Source organism: Heliconius melpomene, chromosome 19, assembly GCF_056956725.1.
Source record: "Heliconius melpomene rosina isolate 202511_hmr_F chromosome 19, ASM5695672v1, whole genome shotgun sequence".
Taxonomy (NCBI): Eukaryota; Metazoa; Arthropoda; class Insecta; order Lepidoptera; family Nymphalidae; genus Heliconius; species Heliconius melpomene.
The window spans coordinates 3,999,226-4,021,638 of record NC_140407.1 but is presented as its reverse complement, the minus strand read 5'-3'; the positions used below and the strand labels follow the sequence as shown (position 1 = coordinate 4,021,638).

The 22,413-nt window shown below is 29.6% G+C and overlaps 1 protein-coding gene across 1 annotated transcript in view; it reads left to right on the top strand.

The window, feature by feature from the left end:
• Nucleotides 1–18,462, top strand: part of Ent2 (Equilibrative nucleoside transporter 2) — a 32,502-nt gene extending 14,040 nt beyond the window's left edge. The window contains exons 3-10 of the mRNA XM_085202938.1: nucleotides 5,263–5,373; nucleotides 9,744–9,984; nucleotides 11,451–11,596; nucleotides 12,297–12,529; nucleotides 12,807–12,999; nucleotides 13,396–13,511; nucleotides 14,851–15,053; nucleotides 15,931–18,462. Coding sequence (XP_085059064.1) covers nucleotides 5,263–5,373; nucleotides 9,744–9,984; nucleotides 11,451–11,596; nucleotides 12,297–12,529; nucleotides 12,807–12,999; nucleotides 13,396–13,511; nucleotides 14,851–15,053; nucleotides 15,931–16,066 — 1,379 coding nt within the window. The 3' untranslated portion in view covers nucleotides 16,067–18,462. The remainder of the gene's footprint in view (nucleotides 1–5,262; nucleotides 5,374–9,743; nucleotides 9,985–11,450; nucleotides 11,597–12,296; nucleotides 12,530–12,806; nucleotides 13,000–13,395; nucleotides 13,512–14,850; nucleotides 15,054–15,930) is intronic.
• The last annotated feature ends 3,951 nt before the right edge of the window (nucleotides 18,463–22,413 follow it).

The window sequence follows — 22,413 nt, the reverse complement described above, 5'->3', positions numbered from 1 at the left end:
TTAAGATTTGGGTATAGGATAATACGTAAATATTTAACTCGTATACTTTTTTAGGAAAATGTATATTTGTTTCTTAGCTAAGTGTGCCTAAGTGTTTTGTATAACATTAAAAAATTAAAGAAATATTCACCAAGTCTCTCAAATTGGTCCAAGATATTGCCTGCTTCTTGAGTTGTTGCTTTTAGAATATTTTGTCTATAATTTTTTCCTAAATTATATACATGTCATAAAGATTTCTACAGCATAATAATAGTATCAATCAAAGAGATTCAATCTCATATAAGTAATGTTTTCACAAAACCAAGAAAATAGGTAAAATACAGAGATCACAGATATTTGCATTCCAAAGTGAGTCAGCTGGTTGACGCGACCGCAATAGCCAACTATTGTTTGCAGCATACCTCAAGCCTAATAGCCGGTTAACCGACTACACTATGAAACTGGAGTATTTATTTACATGTCTGACTTCGCTTTGTCATTATTAAACAGAGAATTTCATCATTATTATTACTTTAGGTAATTATATAAAACGCGGCGTTAAGTTCCACCACTGTGTGACTCAGTGTTTCAAAACACTGGACAGAAAATAGGGGAACGGAGAGAATGAATACTAGGTTCCAAGGTAAAATTGGTTGAGATATTGTATACGTATTTAGCTAGATTTTTTGGAGCTTATAGAACTTTCTTTTGTCACTATTATGGTCTGCTAGATCGTTTCGCCGTATCTCATTAATATTGAGTCATTAGACGACATCTTGTCTCCAAGTAGCTCTCACTGTTGTTAGTTCACAAAGCAGTCTGCCCTTATGATCCTGCAAGGGCTTGACTTCCATCATGCCTAATATCGTTTTAATGACTTATAAAAAATATTTAATGCGAATTTATCTTTTTATACAAATAATTAACGTTTCGAATTCAGCCGAAATATGATCGAAGTCGAGACACTCTGTTCTTTTTGTCTTCTCTACTATGTGTGTATTTTAAAAGTATATTTTACAAATAAAATACAATATTTCAAGTCCTGTTCATAAGAAATGACGAAGGTTTTCTTTTCCTTTTTAGCCCTTCATTTATTTATTTCGCATTTTAACTATACTTACGGTCAATAACTCGTGTTATTTGATCGTTAGACTATTCAACTACATACTTGTTTTTTGTTCGCTTTGTGTATACATTGCTTTGATGTACTGTGTCAAAAGGGTCATTTCGTTTGAATGGATTCATTTAAAAATCAATGGCCGTTGAGAAGGATATGCTGGAAATACTCACGTTATTATAGGTTTCAATGAACATTTACTTTAAATTATGTAAATATAGTATGTGATATATATAAAAGCTATAAATAAAAGCTTGGCGATTTTTTTCACAACATTATTAATAGCTAAAATGTTTATATGGAAAAGGTTTTTTAGGCTGTTCGTAACAGTGGTAAATTAAAAAATAATCTTTATAAAATGTTCTCATTGCCGTATTTGTAAGTAGATGCGTAGTTTAGTCCATATAATAATTTATAATACATTTATATCTAAATAAAAAATACATTAGCCAAGTCAAACCTTCGAAATGGAAGTAATGCTTTTGGAAAAAGCTCCTTAGCTTAAGACTTCTGCTCTGTTAATTCTTTTGTTTTAAAAGTATACTTTTACGAGAATGGTACTTCACCTCACTATGTTTTGTATCGGATTCCACCCCACTTAATTACTGCAGCCATACATTGTCCTGCCAATACTTATTGTTTAATGAGTACGTACTTGGAAGTTAATGAAAATGTTGTTTTGTTTAGGAGTTTAGGTCAGTTTTTTTACACAAACAATTTATTTGTTTTTGGTTAAACTAATAAATTAAGGTTTGAATATAATTTTTCATGTGTTTTCTGTCACCTTTTTTGGTTAAGTAAGATGACAGAACCTCGTATTGTGAAAATTAGTGTCGCTCTCTATATTTTCTTCTATTTAACTATAAATATTGTGTATAGAATATTGGAAAATAATATTATTTTCCACTTAGGTAAGGGAATCTTTATAAAAAAATCCATACAAAATTTAAACTGACATTCATACATTTGTCACGTCCAGAGAACCTTCTAAAATATCTAAGCTAATACTATAATAACTAACAAAATTGATTTTTATTCATTACTAGCGGACCCGGACGCGGCTACGCCTGCTTGAAATATAAGAATATAATTTCTATAGAAATATAATTTCAATCTAGATGAAATGCTAAAAGTGACTATTATATTTATTTTCATAAGGATGAATATCAAAATGACGCGGTAACGAACGCGGTCGCTTATCGACGACGGTTGTTATTAACATGGCAGAATAAATTGCATGTCAAATTAGAAATTATTTTAATTTATTAGAATATATGTGTAATGTAATATTATATAGCCTATAGCACTTCTGAAGAATGCAGTTTTCATACAAAACAAAAACAAAGTAAATCGATCCAGTAGATCCAGAGATCTTAGCGTTCAAACAAACAAACAAACTCTTCCGCTTTATTATATTAGTATAGATGTATATACGAGTACGCCAACATAGCTTAAGTACGAAACACTTGTGTTTATAACTTTGAGTAGGTATTTTAAATTATATAAAATAAAACATTTCTATATTAACAAAATTACCATTTTCTTAACTAATAAACTTTACCTCTGTATTAAGTAGTCTAATTTAGACAAAATACTTAGTATTGAAATTAACCAACTAAAATTTATAGACCATCTCAAGAATTCAGTTAACATTTCCAAACCGATCACTATCAATTTGTCAACGTGAGATGAGTTTAAGTGACAAATGGACGACAATTACCACATTGTCCAGGATACAATTACTTCAATTCGCTGGATGGTATACGTAAATTTGTTGTCTCATGCCGCAGTATGTGAACGTTCACAGGATGTAGGGCTTACGTAGCTTCAAATATGCTTTGTGTAACTTTGATATCGCAACGGGGACATATTTTATGGTGCAATATGGAGAAAATGTCGGATGCCAGCCATCTCAGTTCGTAATCTAGTTTCTGTGAACATAATAGTGTAATTCTTATTGATAACAAGAGAAGAGAGAAATCAAGAATGGTAAAACTTTTTTAAATAAAAGAAAAAAACATTGTTATCGATCGAACGAACAAACAAACTTATAATCATATCATTCTATATAGTTATTTTTTGTTTATAGAGTCCAGTACCATATATAGATATTAGATACGTAATTAATAGCAAATACTATGAATAAAATCTATATATAATTTTCCAATAATGTCATATTCAGGAATATTGTTAATCGGTCAAGTAGGTTCAATGATTCATTCTGAACTCTCCATACTCTGATTTATATAAATCTTTATTTCAGTGCTTATTATTATAAAAGTATTCAAAATTTGTTTTGATTTTGTCAATAATTGATAAAAAAGTCTTCGTAAGTAAAACTGACTTAAATCTCTACGTGACATAAGAGATTTGTGATGTACACTAATGAGGGTGATAGTTATCAGTATTTGACTAACTACTTAACTACATACGTTAGTTTAGTGTTGCTTATGTATGTATAATTAATTTTATGTTCTAATAAATAAATGATATTAAAGGAATAGCTAGAATGGCCGATATTCATGCTTTATTAATAAAATAATAGGGACACATTAAAATACATGTTAGAGTTGCTATTACATTATTTTAAGAAACAAAAAGTAAAGTAAAATTTGAAAGACTATAACTTTCCTTTGTTCAACGAAAAACCCTGTGAATAGAATCCCCGCAGAGTTTAAGTGGAACTTACGCAAATTGCATTTTCTCTTACTTTTATGAAAATAGTAAGGCGCCATAATGAGGGCGTCCATTTTGAATTGACGACTTTCTGAAATGGCGTCTGTAGGCGACTGTACCGATTTATTGGCGATAAATATAAAAGCGTTAGTTGCATACCGTGCGATAACACCCCATTGTTTGGTTGACATACGCTGTGACGCATTATACTATAATATATATAAATACTGGATTCATTATAGTAAAAATGTTAAATATTCATTAAATTATAGTAATATGGCCAAAATATTCTTGTACTTTATTCAACGAAGTCGTGAACGCGTCGTAGAATTCTAAGTCTAATTACACTTAATGTGAAGATGTTCAGGTAATTTTTTAAGTACTTTTTAATTATATTACTGTAATATATTTTATTACTTATATATAAAGTTAGTGTAGTAAAAATTTAAAAATGATATATAAAAAAAATATTTAGGGATATTCGGATATTTTTTATTGTAAAGAATATTATTAACATAAAAATAATTATTAGCATTGATTGAACTTAAATTAATTTCAGTACATTAGTTTAAAATAATAGCAAAGTAAAATAGCGTTTTTATTTTGCCTTTCATATTGAAATGTGCGAGAAGTTCTTTTGACAATATGCTAAAATAATATAGCAGCTGGATATAACGGGCATGAGCTTGCAGGGCTTTGTCCAAAAAACAAAACTTTTAAAAAACTAATTCAAAATCCATTTGACACGGTTCAAAAAGGTTTCGCCTATAGTTCAGTTTAAATAAAAAAAATAAAAGAAGTAATTTCACATAGAAAATGTAAAATATAAATAAATAACTAAAGTTAGAAATAAATATATGGAAATAATTAATGTTAGAAATAACTAAACTATACTGTATAGCAATAAATCGATTTAATAGGAAACCTCGACATAGATTATTTTATAGAGTACTCTAGTTCAATAGCATAGATGTAGAGGCTTCTATTTCAATATTAAAAATGTACGTATAATATACTACGATAAATTATTTTCTAGCGTATGCTTGCGATTTTGTCTGAGATTTAAAAATTATCCATATAGAAAGTATAATAAAGCATATTTTAATTTTTTTTCAATAAACATATTTTCATAAATAAATGAAAACTTTCATACATACTGTGTAAAATCGAAATAATTAGAAAAATGTAAACTTTGATACATACTGTGTAAAATCGTCTGATTATTATGATTGTGGATTCGATTCCCACTTAGGCGAATAAAATTTATTAATTTCTTCGCTCAGGTAACAAGACGCTACTTAACACACAGTGTCTCAAAAATCGGGGGGGATTTCGAGAACGGAGTGTCTTAACACTAGGCTCCTTCTTCATACTATATGCGGATACAGCGGGAACTTTGAATAATTGTCGATTGTATTTTTTTAAAATTAATAATTGAAATAACTTTAAAATTATTAGAGAATGTTATATTAATAATTTTTTTGTTCCAGGTTGGGACGGGGGCGAGGGCGAGAAGGCGCCCTTCCTCCGCAATGAGCCCGTTAAGCTCACGCCGGCGTGGGAAGGTTCGAACCTGCCCAATGATACGCTCAACTTAAAAGGTAATTCTATTGAATGTTATATAATGATCAATAACATTAAGTGACGTCATTGTAGTTCTAAGAGTATTAAAAAGGATGTGGTAATATGGCAGGATTCTATTCGTAGTATATAATTTTTTAATTAACATTATTTCCTTGTAAAAAATCGTTCTTTAATTTAATTTATTACTATAGTCGCAGATTTCTCAATTACTTTTGTTTTCACATGTTCATCGGTACATACATCGTAGGTAGGTACTAAAAATAAAAACTGAATGGGATTCCACCGTAAACGTTATTATGGCTATACTTAATGTTTAACACTTGTACCGGCTGTATACGTTAAAGTCTAAAACAAATATTGCTTGTTATATTAGTAAATCACGTCGATATCGATTCAAAATACATGTTTCGTAATTGTTACTATATATTTACATATGTATATGTTTGAGAAGTTTCAAAGTTTTCCTTTGAATCTTTGAATATTTGGGGAGTGTCTAAACACTATGTTTATATTAAAGCAATCGTTTCTGCTTTCGGTTATGTTTCGCCACATCGTATAATGTCTTTAAAGTGGGCGAAAAGTCAAGAACGAATTTTTATATACCTACGTATTTAGTAGTGTGTAGTTAGTAAAACCGGATTTGGTTGTTTTCTCACAGAATTGTGGCAAAATAAATAAAGAGATTACTGCTAAGACCACCTATTATTGCTGTATCATAGTAGGCAGAGAGAACCTAGGGTTAAGGCATTCCGTCCCCCCAGGCACCCTCCAATAAATATATAAGTGTCATCTTATTGGTTAAAATACCTCTGATTATAATGAAAACAAAAAAAAAAGTATTTTTTATATATTTCGCAAAGTAACAATAATTTATGCACAAACTCACTCAGAAGGATATTCATGAGGAACCGTGATTGATTATTCTGCAGGTAGGTAATTGAATAAAAGCTTCCACATTCACAATTCAAGGGTAAAAGGGTCTTTACGAGGTCACACTTTAACAACTTTATTGGAAGGGGCGGAAAACATGTCATTTTTAAAGTTTTTAATATTATATTTTTTTATATAATACTATCATCAGCTGTAAATAGCGTTATCCTTATTATGTCATAGTTATTTTAGTTATTTCTCATATACATTTATGTTATTTATAATTTAATTGTATATAACATTCCATTGTTAAGTTTGTCTGTCTAATAAGTATAATATGAATTTAGAGTGCACCCCTCGTTGCAATGATCAACACAAACTTTTAAATGTAATGTACCTTCTAAATACCATAATGTCTCTACATACTCGAAATTTTTACATTTTTCTTTATAAAAAAAGCGTTTTGGTTTATGGTTTTTAAATATTTTCAAATATTTTTTCACACAACTTTTGTATTTTACATGTAACATGAAAAAGATATGATAAATAAATCTTTTGTTCTCATAATTCGTTTTTCCATTAACATGATTGTTAAAACCTATTTATAATATTTTTATACTTAGTTTTGTTCTATGATCGGAGGAAAATTGTATAGAGTATGCAAAGCGATGAGTGTAGACGCGTCTGGCCTTTTATAATCTATTTAAAGCCTAAGAGTAAATCAATAAAGTATCATTAGTACTAATGCCAATTTAATTTTATTTATGAGTGCCTGTCTGGTTTCCCTTCGTAAGAGTACACTGACTTTCAATCAAACGTAATTACATGTTTGTATTGCTGGTAGTTTAGACCCATCACCTTTTTTATATAACAATTGTATCAGAACTTATGCCTAACGTTGTTTTAATAAAAAAAAACACATGAATTATCGAAATTATTTATATAAGTCTTACCCATACAAATTGGAGTTAATTTTCTGGGTGGATTGAATGATCTATTTACAACACTATCGTATATGGAAGAAGAGCCGAAGGCATCCAGACCTTCGTTACGTTAAAAAATCTGAAAGTTCCTGTGTATTTATACCCAATAATTCTACTACACACGATTAATATTTTTTTTTTCGAATTTTACGATGTTTACTGATGTTCGGAGTATAGACCATGTTGTCGTCAAAGATATTCGTTCTCCACTCTCAGCCAGAATTCTAGACAACTTATGAAGTGAAAGTAACTCAATCCACGAACTGGGATTGAATCCGGTACTATCGAGCTTACATTCCGACGTCCCACTGCACTACTATGCCTAATGTAGTGCAGTGGGACGTCGGAATGTAATTTAGTCGGAGTTCTATAATGTATTATAACAAATATATATAGTTTTTTAGTTGAAGCTAAGTTCTGGTAAACTTTATTTCGTGCAGGAAAATATAATATAAAATAATTTAGTGTTGAGCAGAACAGCGTTTAATTTAGAAAATTTGTGCTCTAGCCGTTTCTGCGCAACGGCCGCAAGTTCACGCATTGCAGTGAAAAATGGTACATTAAGCCGTGCCTAGAAAATACGGGTAAACTCCTATATGCCTCTTTATTTTACCGGTACACATCTGGTTGTTTTAAAGTGTATTCATAAATTTTATTTATGTGAATTTTATGTTATATTAAATTAAATTTATTAGGGATGCACTTCAGCATGAGGCCAGTCGTGGTGCAGGGGTGCGAGCGTGCGACTGTAAGCGCGACAGGTGTGTCTTCGATTCCTACTCGAGGAAATGGAATATTTTATTTCATTCTTCCCTTCCTATTTTTTCCCCTGTCGAAGAAGTGAATTATTTATATTTTTTCATGTTTAGGCAAAACACAGCATTGAATAACGCCACGCAACACGCAATATTTCGAATTCATGCAAAAATTGGAAATCGCGGTGTCTTAACACTATGTTTTTTCTTTTAGCAAACATTACATACCTATATAATGAAACTGGATGTCGCTTCTTAATCGCCCCTACACTATCGTTAAATCTCAGTAGTTTTACTTGTGCTGTGATATTACTAAATACATACAAAGCTTTCAGCCTACTATATTTACGTCATGAGAGAGCAATTTTATGTAAAAATAATAACAAATGCTGTTTTAATGTCTTGTAATACGTCATGTGAAAATTCGAAATGGCCTTAGATAACTTTAAAAAGTAATTTGGACTTTTTTACTGTTGATTTTAATTATCTTTAAACAAAAACATGTCCACCCCTGACCTTTCATGATAATTGATAAGAGACATTGCGTCATACCACCAGCGCTGATGCCTTGTATGGCACTCGATTTTTAATTAAATACCCACTATCCAACGCAGTGCTTCAGTCCAATCAAGACTGTAGTTACATTTTCTTCAGTGGGTAAATAAAAGCTTTACTAAAACACACGCAAGTTTTGTCTATAAATTTGTGTGCACCTAAGTATTGCGACAGTTTAGTTTTAGAGTTTGTGTGTGTGCTTTTCAACTATGTGCAAAAATGGTCAGCTTCGTCACCATCAGGATCATAAGCCTGAAACTGGTATGGAAGAGTTTTAAACTTAGTATATATAATATTTTTATTAACTTCACCAGTATCCCGAATATAGTTTGTGTCCTTGTTAAGACACTCCATTCTCCACTTTCTGCCGATTTTTTTGAAGAATTGGATATTGAGCTGCTGCTCAACGGCTTTGCTACCAAAGCGAGGAAATTAATATATTAATTATTCTTTGCCCCGAATGCGAATCGAGATCGTCGCGTTATTTCATTTATTTATGACACAAAGAAATAAAAATATTAATTCTATTCTATTTTATTACATCATACACACATATTTCTTCTACATCATATTTCTTTTATATTATATTTTATTTAACTACATGAACGTTATATATCTTGAAAATAAACTGATTTATTCTTAAAAGCTTATGGCCATGTAAAAAGATTGTCAAATGTCACTTCTGTCCAAGTTCTGCCATTACAACGTCCTTCACATTATTTTGTGTCATAATAATTAATGAGAATGTAGTGAATAATATTTATTAATTAATTAGCTTAACGCCTCCATGCCTATATGATTGAAAGTTGTGATTGTGCTCTTACTTTCAAAGGAATATTTATATTTATTGTGTAGGTGTTACTTCGATTTCTTCGCACAAAATGGAGAATAGATCTTTCACTGGATGAAGGTATAATTTGTTTATAGGCTATCGTAACTTTTATATGATTATTGTTTATAGACGCCGTTAAGTTTCTAATATGTCGAATTCATACAGAAGGTGGAGAACGGAGTGTCTTGCTTGATAATAGATTCTCTCTAAATACCTTGCTGGGCAAAAAGAAAGCAACCTAGACTTTACTTTTAGAAAAATTCAAGGAATTACACGTTAGCTTTCGTTTAGAGTTATTAGGTTACAACTGCTGCAAATGTTTTAGTAAGATTATACTTTAATAAGTAAACTAAATAATATATTTCAAACTAGCCTTTTTTTTTCTATTCCAGGTATAGCCATGGACCTGGCTCCACCTAAAGACAAATGGAATTTAATATATTTGACGCTACTCTTACACGGTCTGGGCACTTTGACCGCCTGGAACATGTTCATAACGGCCAAGGATTACTTCGTCGAATACAAGCTGGCCAACGCACCAGACTACGCGCGGGACTTCCTGACCGACGTGGGATGGGCTTGCCAAGTGCCTAACCTGCTGTTCAGCTGGTTTAATATTTTTGTTAAAATAGGGTAAGTGTTTTTTCTATTGGTAATTACTTTTTTTTTAAATTTATTAATACAAAAGCTAAAAGAGCTTTTGTATCTTGGCGTTAAGATGGGGTGTTCCTCACTTGTTATGAATTTTAGAGACATGATAGTGTTTTGTGGCGGAACCTAACACCGCGCCTAATCAAAGCAGGGTAATGAAAATAAAGAAAACATGACATGATTGACTCGAGTGAGAATCGATTTTTCAAACACAGTTCATTCTTCTTCCTTCATTGATATTTGCGGAATTTGAGTCGATATAATAATACAAATATTTAATGCATTAATATTATTATAAATTTTAATTTCAATAGAAAAATCCACTATACGGTGCTGTGATTTTCACTAAATATTTGACTATCATATATATATAAGTGGACACATTAAATGCTTTTAAAAACGCAAATTTAAACAGATTTTGTAGCACGAAAGATTCGCTACAGTGTATTTTTTTAACACAGAATTATTAACTTTACTTTTCTCTTGAGGCCTCATTTTTAATAAAATATACAGGACTGTTAGTTGAATTTCTAGATTTTTTTGGAAATATCGAGAAACAAAAATAAAATAACATGAAAAAATCAAATCACAGCTATTCAATAAAAAAAGGTTATATGTTTTCTAAAAAGTATTTTAAAATTTAATTCTTGTCTATAAAAGCATAAAAAGATATAATGTATATTACATTTATTGATAAAAAATTATATGGTTTTCGATAAACCTTTAAAAAATTAATTTTATTACTAAAATAAATGAGACGAGTAACGGCCCGTCGCCTACACTGCTTATTAAATTAGATACGTGTGGTTTGTCAATACTTAACATATTATGTGGGCAGGATGTGCAAGCTCATGTAAAAGTTTATAATAGGGTAGACTTACGATATGTTTTTATATTTATTTTTTTAATATTCATTGCATTTTATTTTGTATGTATAAATTATGCCAAAACGAAACCAATTTAATAAATAAAAGTTTTTCTTTTGAATTAACTACATTTTTCCTGTAGCAAGTTACTTGGGAAAAAAAGGAATTAATCAAATTACTTGGGAACTGTATCCTTTTAGGTATTTGTAAAACATTTTCATTTCCCTGGCCTGATCATATTAACAGTCCAGTTGAGTTCCATCACGAGTTACGCTAAACTTTCTTTATCTACTTCAATAGATGTGTACAAATAATAATTTAACCGCGGCATTGTTCCTGATATCAAATAGATCACATACACACACATTCTAAGCGTGGTAACTGGTAACTCTTCCGAGGTAGTTCTGACCACAAGTGCAAGTCCAAAGAATTCACGTAATTTGGGCCTGCTCGATAAATAGAACATCTAATTCAATAATATTTTTAAAATTCAGACCAGTAGTTTCTGAGATAAGTATGTCTTACCAAACAAACCCTTCGATTATATAATATTAGTATAGATTATTTTGCCATTGTTTTCAGAGGTAACCTAACAACGAGGATAGTATGGTCGTTGTGCATCGAAGTTCTAATATTCGTAGTGACTGTGATCCTGGCTATGGTGGACAGTACGGAGTGGCCGGTCGTGTTCTTTTGGCTGACAATGATATCTGTGTTTTTCCTAAATGGTAAGTTGAATATTTTGACATATTTTTTGTTTACTGATAAAGGGTTCTAAATATTATCTCAAAAGTTTTTTTAAATTGTACAAATAAATATATTCATAATAAAATGACTTTTATTAGGAAAAAAATATCTCAGCAGACATTTTTGTCTATAGTTTCCCACTACCCAACGCAGTGATATCATCAATTTACATGATGTTTATCACTCTAACAGTGGGTATATAAAGGCTCTTCTAAAACACACGCATGTTTTCCTTATAAATTTGTGTGCACCTAAGATTAGCTACAATGTTTTTGTAATATCAAAAACACAGGAACCATTGTTGACCAGTGGAACAACGTCTTAACGACACAAAAATCGGTTTGTGGGTTCGATTCCCACTTTGTTCTCATAACCGCGCTCTCTGTCACAAAAATGCAGAACTGGAATAAATTCTCTTTTTAGCAGAATATAATCATTGACCTTTGAATAGCTATGTTTGTGTAACGTTGTTTTTTTTTCGGGCCTAATTTTTTGTTAGGAAAAATTCTGGGCTGGGCACCAGACTATTCTGGAGTGCGCACGGCCCACCCGGCCCCTCCTCTATCTACGCCCATGAATATAATATTTGTATTTATGAAAACATCGAATGCTATACGATGCATTCGTAATGGTATGATATGATATGTTGGTATGCATAAACTAATAATAAAATTATTTTAGGTTTCAACGCGATATTTCAAAATTCAGTGTACGGCGTAGCAGCCCGCTTACCCCCTCAATACACTGGCGCGGTGGTCCTAGGTTCAAATATATGTGGAACTTTAGTAGTTTTCCTCAACTGGGCGTCCGACGTATTCACAACCAGCTACAGAACGTCCGCCATATATTATTTTATAGCGGGAATGTTTGTACTGTTAATATGTTTTGATACATATTTCGCTTTGCCGTTAAATGTGAGTATAGTTTTTTTATTCATATAGTTAGTTTTTTTATTCAAATATGATTTTTATATAATTATGAGAAGTTTTAAATATACCTTTATATTATAATTACTGTTTAAACTTAACATTGATACTATTTGGGTATAATTTGATAAATAATATTTTCTTATTTATCAAAAGTTGCTTCAAAGTCAAAATTTAGAGATTATGTACCTTGATAGCATTTTCATACCAAGACTAAACAATTTAATGATTTTATTAAAAAAATAACATTTTATATAAATTTCAGAGATTCTACCGCTACCATGAAACGTTACAAGAACGCACGATGCGTGTAAACCCCGCCTTAGCAGCAACTAGCCAAAATGCAGGCGTACAAAAAGTACCCTACGGACTCATATTGAAGCAATCTATTATACAATTGTATAATATATTTATTGTTTTCTGTGTAACTCTCACTGTGTTCCCGGTTGTGCATTCAGGTGAATATTGACGTTTTTTATTTATTTAATTAGTGTGTTTTGCTTCACGCTGTATCCCGCATGTTTATCATGGTAAACATAAAAAAATATATATAATATAAAAATCCCACTACCCAACGCAGTGTTATCATCAATGTACATGATGTTTATCACTCTAACAGTGGGTATATAAAAGCTCTTCTAAAACACACGCATGTTTCTCTTATAAATTTGTGTGCACCTAAGATTAGCTACAAAAGTCATAGAGGTCTTAACAAATATATGTTTTTTGCATTTTTTTACATATTTATTTAATAATAAAAATATGGTATTTGGTTGCATTTTATTTCAATATATAATTACAATTTTTTTACAAGTTATTATAAGACAAATAATATTTATTTATGCCTTTTTCAGATATTAGACCGATAACGCCAGATTTTCTAGGCGTTAATTTTGTTCGAATCACATGTTTTTTGACGTTCAACTTGACAGCCATGATAGGCAACATAACAGCCAGTTTGTGGCAATTTGTGAGTATCACGTAATTATTTATATTATCTGCATTTAAAAAAAATGTTTACATTTTCTCTCGAAAATTACATGGTAGGCAAAGGAGGAAGTTCGTTTTTCATTTTCTGCCAAATTTTTGAGACAATTGTGTTGCGTCGTGGAACTTACCACGTTTTATGCACGTTAGCGAAATAAATAAAAAAAAACATTTCCTCAAATAGGAATCGAATTCACGACCGGACGCTGTTCCAGTGTCATGACGGCCTCGGTTTTTATGAGAATCGTCTATCTATACATACATAATATAATAGAAAAATTTACTGATCTGTTTCTGTGTGTGATCTGACTCTGTCTGCATATAGAAGATATATGAGATTATCTATTGTTGGGGAAATTTATTAATACAATAGAATCTAAAATAATATTTTCAATTTATTTATCTATTTACCGGTTTGTCTCTGCGTTTGTGCGTGCTAATCTCAGAAACGGCTTAACCCATTTAAATGGAGTTTTCACTATTGTATTTTGCCAAACTTCCCTTAACATTTAATTCGGTTCATAAATTTAAAAAAAATATCAATATAAATTATTTTATTGGCTGAAATTTTAGATTTCGATGTATGGACATTGTCTTTAAAATTATTAAGTTATTTAAACACGAAAGTGATTTAGATTAGTAAATAAATAAATGTATTCCAGCGGGCGAAGCCGCAAGCTTATCGCGAGTATTTAATATATTTACATTGCCCACTACCCAACGCAGTGGTATCATTAATGTACATGATGCTTATCACTTAACAGTGGGTAAATAAAAGCTCTTCTAAAACACACACAAGTTTTTTTAGTAAGCCTGCGTGCACCTAAGATTAGCTACAAATATATTATAATATTTAAGTAAAGTTACTTTTACTAGTTATTTGATATTGGTGAGATTTTATCATTAAAAATGGTTTTAAATGGCGTACATATTTATATTAATATATAAGTTACTTATTTTTGATTAGACAAAGTTACACATGTCTCTAATGAATGAGCGTAGGAAGGAGGGAAAGCTATGCCCACCCCAGAATATTTTAGATTTATAACAATTTATGTTAAAATAATGTCGAGAAAGTTTGATAGTGAGTTAGTGTGATAGTTACTAAATCACATTTTCTTATTTTGTAATTGAAAAACCGAAATAAGAGCCGGCACAAGGGGGATTTTTTAATGTCAATAATAATTAATTATCGCATAGAGTGACTTTTCTTTTCTCTGCCTAACATGGTGCATGTTAGTAAAAGAAAAAAGAGATAAAAAGAAACATGCTTAAAAACATAAATTATCAAATTTTTACAATGTTATTATTATTTTTTTCAGCCAAGTCCAAGATGGCTGGCACTGTTTACGTCACTCCGTCTTCTCTTCATTCCTATATTCATGCTGTGCAACTATCAACCTAAAGGCAGAATAAGGACTTTACCCGTTGTTATAAACAACGATTGGGTGTACTGGATTATGTCGGTACTCCTTGGGTGGAGTTCCGGTCATGGCAGCTCTTTGGGCATGATGTATGTTAGCGGGTGAGTTGGATGAATTATAAAATATTAAAAATCTTTTCATTAATAACTTGATTACATTACGATCTTGAAGTCGTGGCCGCCCTGAAATTGGGGCTTTCTGAACTTTTGCGCATTGTTCATTCGGGAAAAAATATTATATTTATATTTCACAATTACTAGTACTAAGTTCATTTTCCATACTTTTATTTAATTTGTTGACAAGAGATGGGTGAGTCTAAATAAATTGTGTAAGCATGGTGTCACTTTGGTTTTAATTGTAATTTATTTTAGTAGCTACTAGTAAAGTTGTTAGATGCAAGCTATTAAATAATATTAGTTTCACCACTAATTAATTATATTAGGTAATTTAGTAATAATAGTTTTTTGTTCTTCCCACTACCCAACGCAGTGTTATCATCTATGTACATGATGTTTATCACTTTAACAGTGGGCATATAAAAGCTTTTCTAAAACACACGCATATTTTTCAATAGATTTGTGTGCACCTAAGATTTGCTACAATTTTTGCTTAATTTTAATATAATATTTTGTCTTAATATGTTTTTTATACTTTAATATTGAAATAATAATTTGCTAGGCCTTTAATTGTCGTGAGAAAGTTACTTACTTAAATTGTATTACTGCACTTTAGAAGTTAGTCCTTTGAATGGATGGCTATATTAGTCCCACACCATGCCATATAAGAAAAAAAAATCGTTTAGGTTTCAGTTAGGCTTAGTGGTAGAGTGAATATTTAAAAACAATAAATATTGCTAAATAAAATTGCAATTATTTAAATATAAAAAATGTTTTTCTAATTTTTTCTTACAAATCAAAATATTCTTTAATATTTTCTTGTCTTGTCTTGGCTATAACATTATAAATATTATATTTTCAGCACCGTAGCACCAGAACACGCTTCAATAGCAGGAATGATTGGTGGAGCCACCCTTGTTACAGGAATAGTGGCTGGCATCACTTTGTCCAAATTCTGCCCGATTCTTGTTTCGCTATCCGCTTGGCAGAATATGTAGCGATTACTTACGTATGTAGGTACAGTGTGGAACGTACTGATACGTGGGAAGTGATTGTAAAATCGATTTTTCTATAAGTGACCAAATAATCGATTTTGGTTACATAAATCACTAACAGTTTGGTGATATCGATGATTTGATCAAATAATGGATTTCGGTTAATCGAATCGCTGATTTTATGTGTGTAGTGATGTGACGTGAAGTGTTGAGTGACGAGTTGTGATATAATCCCGCCTTGACCACGCCTTACAGATAGCAAGTTCCTTAATTAGAGAAAACAATAGTATATATAATATGACCTTTGCTTGTGACAGACTTGATAGCTTATACTTTTACGATTATCTGTGACCAGATTATGAATAATCAAAATTAATTCAGTAATGTATAGTTATATAAAATATATGATATATAAGAAATTGAAAATATGTAATAATATTATCCAAATTTTTCCATTTCAAATTCTTAGATTACATATTAAACTAGAATAAATTGTTGCAACCACACTTTTAAACTGCCATAAATATAAAAAATATGATTATAAAGTAAAATTATTACAATATACAATTTGTAATTTATTATATTATGACAGTCTTATTAAATACAACAAACTTGTATAGAAATATTTATTTATGCTATTTCTACATATAAGGATAGTTCTACATTATTCTTGCAAGTCTATTTGAGTAAATTAAAAATTTTATTCAATAATATTGTAAAGAATATTTTACATTTAATTTCTGTATTGATTTCGGTAAATTAAATTTTGTCTTAAATTTAAGAATTTATGAATTTTGGAATTCATTTATATTTTTTTTAAATATGTATTTTACAATTTCTTTTGTTACTTAACTCTCTATTATATTATGTAGAAATAGCATTATAAAGATAATAAACAAAAAAATATTATTGGAAAGAGTTAATGTTGGTTTTGATGTAGATTGTGTTTATCAGCATTGTTAAAGTTTGAGGTTTAGAGCATTTATATTGTATTAAGTACAAATTGTTGATGGTTATTGTAGAAAAACTGATATTAATATAGCTTTGAAATCAATTTTCTAAAGAAACTGATTATAAGAAGCAACATTTTTTTTAAATCAAGAATATTAAATATTATGTCCATGCAATATCAAGTTGATATTAATAAAATATATGTTTAGATGTTCTATTAAGTTAGTTGATTTTTTTTGTATTCTAAAATAATTTATTGACATTTCCTAATAATATAAAAGGCAGATAATAAATATCTAAATTATTTTTTAAGATTCCAGTTTTGGTTATGTTATGAAAAATAAACCAATCGTTTGGTTTACAATTTATTTAAAATAATAATTTTCGTCCTTAGATATAGATACAAAAGTAAAGAAATAATCCAAAGTGCTACTATGTATAAGGCTTATGTACATTAAAAAATTATAAAAAACATCACAAGTAAGGTTTTTTGGAATTTAAAAATGTGGTAAAATATTTGTACAAAAAATATTATTGAATTATAATTTTGTCACTTAAACTATAAGTATTACATTGTAATAAACCAAAATATTTGTATTGTTAACTCATTTCTTCCTTTATCAATTTCAAGAAGAAAAAAACATCAGGCTGATAATTTACGTTTACATTATTTTAATAATAAGAATTAAATATATGAATAATTTGTTTGTTTATTTAATATTTCATTCAGGCCTTTTTTTAGACTGAATATGTTTAACGTCTTTTAAATATGTTAGTCACAGAATTTGCCCCGATTTATTTTGTTTATTTTTAATCTATATTTTGACATACATTTAACATAGATAAAAATATGAGTTATGATTTTTATTGTTGTGTTATTTGTTTAATACTAGTTAGTAATTTTGTGAGAATGATGCATTTTTAATAATAATAATAGCAGATCAAAATTTGTTTTACAGTTTGTTAGATTAATTTAAATTTCATTCATACAAACAAATAACGCACATAAAGTATAAAGTTTAGCATTTAATATATGAAAAAAATAAACATTTATTGATTTTTTATAAATTACATTTAAATTAAGTCACAATTTGTTTGTAAGTAGATATGATCCCCGTGTGTTCAGTTTAAAGACCAAATATTGTTTTATTTTGAGATTGGCGATTTGACAGGATTACTTTAATTTAAACAATTACTTATTTAATAATCAAATATTTGTGTTGCCGTCGCGAATCACTCGCTAAGTCTGACTGTTAACGCGACGGTTGTGAGTTCAACTCCCATTCAAGAGGATTAAATATTTAATATTTTTATGTCCTCTCTCTGGCAATGAATGTTCTATATAAAATAATAAATCGCCCATTCTCACATCTGACGTAGTGTTTTTGGTTTTAATCACGCTAACATTTGTTAGTATTTATTTTTAATATAATGATTTTTTTATTTCATTTTGTGTTTTATTTTTGTTTTAGTGCCTTTTCTTTATTTTTATAGTAAGTTTATAAATATCACGACCTCAAATTATTTCCTAATTTTTATTTATTATAATTTTAGTTTTATCAACGGAATATTCCATTTCTTTTTATTATAATAAAGAAATCCAACCTAATATTAAGGAAATATAAATATAACTTGGAGCTGCCATTATATGGAACATATTAAATTGTATACTATATACGAAACATAAAAATAAATGAAAATTATAGTAGCATTTTCTTAATATAAAATTTTATGTCTTTCAAATATTTCACACTTCAAAATATAATAATTAATTATACAATAAAATCTTTAGAAGTACTAAACTAATAAAATTTACTAGCTTAAGGGTCTTCTCCTTGTGACATTCATAATACTATATAATCTGTATAATCTACATTATCTTTACACTAAAATAATAGATAAATATATTGTATACAGGGTTATTTGAAAGATGTTATTTATAAATCACAATAAAATACGGGATCATTAAAATAGAAATATGAGACACTTCTACTATAATTAAAAATAAACTGCATACATTTTTTGATATGGCAACTCCGTGACAATAACAAATATAATTTTGCTTATCGGGTTTTTTGAATGAAATATTTGATTTATTTTTAACAATTTATTTGAATTTAAATATTGTCGCCGTATTTTGCGGTTAATCTTTAGTTTAACTATTTCTTTAATGCATTATGACAAACTAGTTCAAATAACTCTCTATGCTTCATAATATATAATAGTATTGTATTTTAATATATTCACGCGAATAAAAATAAATTATATTATGCACTCCTTGTAGAGTCGAAGGCTGTGAAGATATAGCTTTAACCTTTCCACTATAGATACCACGTCCTTCGCCCTTCTCCTTTCATTATTAACAGAAATGAAAAACATTAAATTAATATTTAAAATAGTTTTTGCGGGTAATTAACTTGTATGAGACGTAGCAGTCAAAATTATTATTTGACATGCTGTTAATGCATGCAATGTGCTGCTTAATATTTTCATTTCTTCGTTCTCGTATCGAGGTAAAGCGCACCGTTGAGTTGCGCCTTTTAACAAGCAGTGCCTTCAGAAATTGGCAGAAAGTGGGGAAAGGAGTGTCTTAATGTTAGGCTCTCTTTGCCTACCCTGCAGATGCAGCATGAAAAAAAAATCTGAAAAAAAATCTAATATTTTTTATTAACAATAGTTTTGGTGCGTGAATAAAACTTAATTACTTACAAACAGAAAAATTGAAAGTAAAAGAGAGAATGAATGTGTTTATCTTGTACCTACGTATTTTAGTAGTTTTAGTTTAAAGGCAACAAGTTAATGTTTTTCATTTGATGTTCTGATCCATTCCACACCTTCGAGTACAAATTTGTATTATAATTTGTAGCTTCTAATATAAAATTAGTTTTAAGCTTCAGGAATTGCCCGACATATGTTGCAAATAATATTTATAGCGTTCCAAGATGGTCCATTGTAGAATATTTTTTATTTTTATATTTCTCCAGTAGCGATGGTAAAACGTTAATTGGTGTTAAATAAAACTGCGACACTGTATATAGAGCATTTAGTATTTTAATTGTATAGTACGTACATATATTATCTTAAAAATGTAATGACTTCTTTAAAATTAACTAGTCTACAAAAATAAATTTGATTTTGTATTCTTTATTTTCTTAAAGTATTATTTACTGTAATCGTCGGTTATACTTATACATCGTTAAATATATTTAAGACTATTTGGCTCGTTCAAGGTTTAAATTTAACGAGAAGGAGTTACAGTCCGTCAGGCGTAAGTTGAGCTTTCCATTTGTGTGAGTGTACACACATAGTGTATTTCTTTGACGTAACCACACATCTTGTACTCGTAGCATCGACACGTGCTTGAAACTTAATGTTTTATTTTTGGTTCCATTTATTAAAAGCAAACGAAAATGTTGGTATTCTCCTATACTAGAAAAGAAAATTGTAGTCATAACGCTGTTCTTGATAACCATTATGAACACCATGGAACAATTCATTATTAACACAACAGAAGAGAGTGAAAATGATGAGGATGCAATTCGGATGTAGAAAAACTGATATTTTTCATATGTTTATTTTGTTATTGATGACTAATAATAATTTTAATTTTTAAAAGTATTTTTTCAGTCTTTACTTTTGCTGACAGTCAATATACACAAATGCAAAGCTTAGCCCACGCCTCGCGGATTGTACTTTTTCTTATCTCTACAAATATTAAGTGTAAACCATTTAAAATACCACTTAAAATGTTATAAAAATTCACTTTATTTCATTACAATTCTAAGTATGATTTCCAGTGACGTAAATTAGTTACGAATGTTTTTTTGTTGTTGTTGTTCTTTAATTGTTTTTTTTTTCTTATTCAGTATAGGCTTTGACACTTATCAAGTGTCGCTCTTTTACAACTTTAAAACTATAAAAACTTACCTATTATGTACATGATACATTGCAGATATGTAATAAAATTATATATATAATAATAAATTATCTTTAATATTTGTTAAAAAAATAAGTTTGTAAAATTTTTAAAGTGTTATCCAACATTAAGGATGGATAAATATTTTTAGATAACGTATGTACTACATTTTTTTTAACCAAGTAAGTTAAGTGATGTTACAGTCCCATTTGATTGCAAATGGGACTGTAACATCACTTGTGCTTAAAAATGTTATACATTTTCTTAAAATTATTTAACTTTGTATAAATCGGTTTGTTTAATTCGTTGATTGTGTATCACTTAAGTACTACTTATTATCTAAAAGATATAATATGTGAAGGTTCTTTTTGATTTGTATAAACATTCTTAGAAACAACTAACATTAATTGTATAAGATTCAGTTACACAAGAATATTACGACAACCAATATTAAGCTCATCGTGGTGTTTTGGGCAGCGTCTGCCTGGAAACGCAACGGGTGTGGGTTTGATCCTTACTCGCAGGAATTAATTTTCATTTCCCTCTGGAAATAGTTATTACGACCTCGAGTATCACCATTTAACACGTAGAGGTCGCTCAAAAGTACCTACATAAAATAGTTAATTTTCTAACAAATGTTTACTTACTAATTTTAAATATAAAATTAAATGTATTCCAACACAAACTCGTTTTTCACAATAATATTTCAAATTTTCGATACTTCTATAGATCGTAGACAAACATGGTGACAATAATAAGCCGTACCGTACCGTACATTTGATAGTTGTAATATTTTTTCACTTTTCCACGTACTGGTTTGTAACACTATATGATATTATAAGACGATAATCTTTCGCTGTTCTTCTGATTCTACTGTATTAACGATATAAACGTAACATACAAATATCTACTTATTGGAAAATTATTATGTGTTTTATTTTTATTATTTTTCCTTTATTGCTATCAGTTTGGGTAGTTCCACCCCCAACCTCTGTTGATTTGGATTCGAACTCCACATAGAGAAATATTTCTATTAAATTATTTACGTGTAATTTTCTACGTATACTTAATTGTAAATGCAATGATTGTGGGTTAGAGTATCGAGGGAATTAATTATTTTGATAACGCCACAGTCAGGATTTCGACTTCCACTCGAGGGAATGAAATGTTTAATATTTTTATTTCCCGGCTCTAGTAACGAGGCAAAGAGCGGCGTTGAGTCCCGCCACTCAACACGCAATACCTCGAAAAATTCGGCAGAAAGTGGGGAACGGAATGTCTTAACACTAGATTCCGTCTGCCTTGCTGTGTGCGAGATACAGCGTGAAGTTGATTTTTACTGCTGGTACTGTATAATGAATTTTTAATTGAAGTAATTTTCCATATTTATTAGGCTCAAATTTTTATTGATCATACTATGTGATACTGAGTGAGCTGTCGTGTAATATAACTATTATGAAAATTGTAAGAAAATAAATAAATG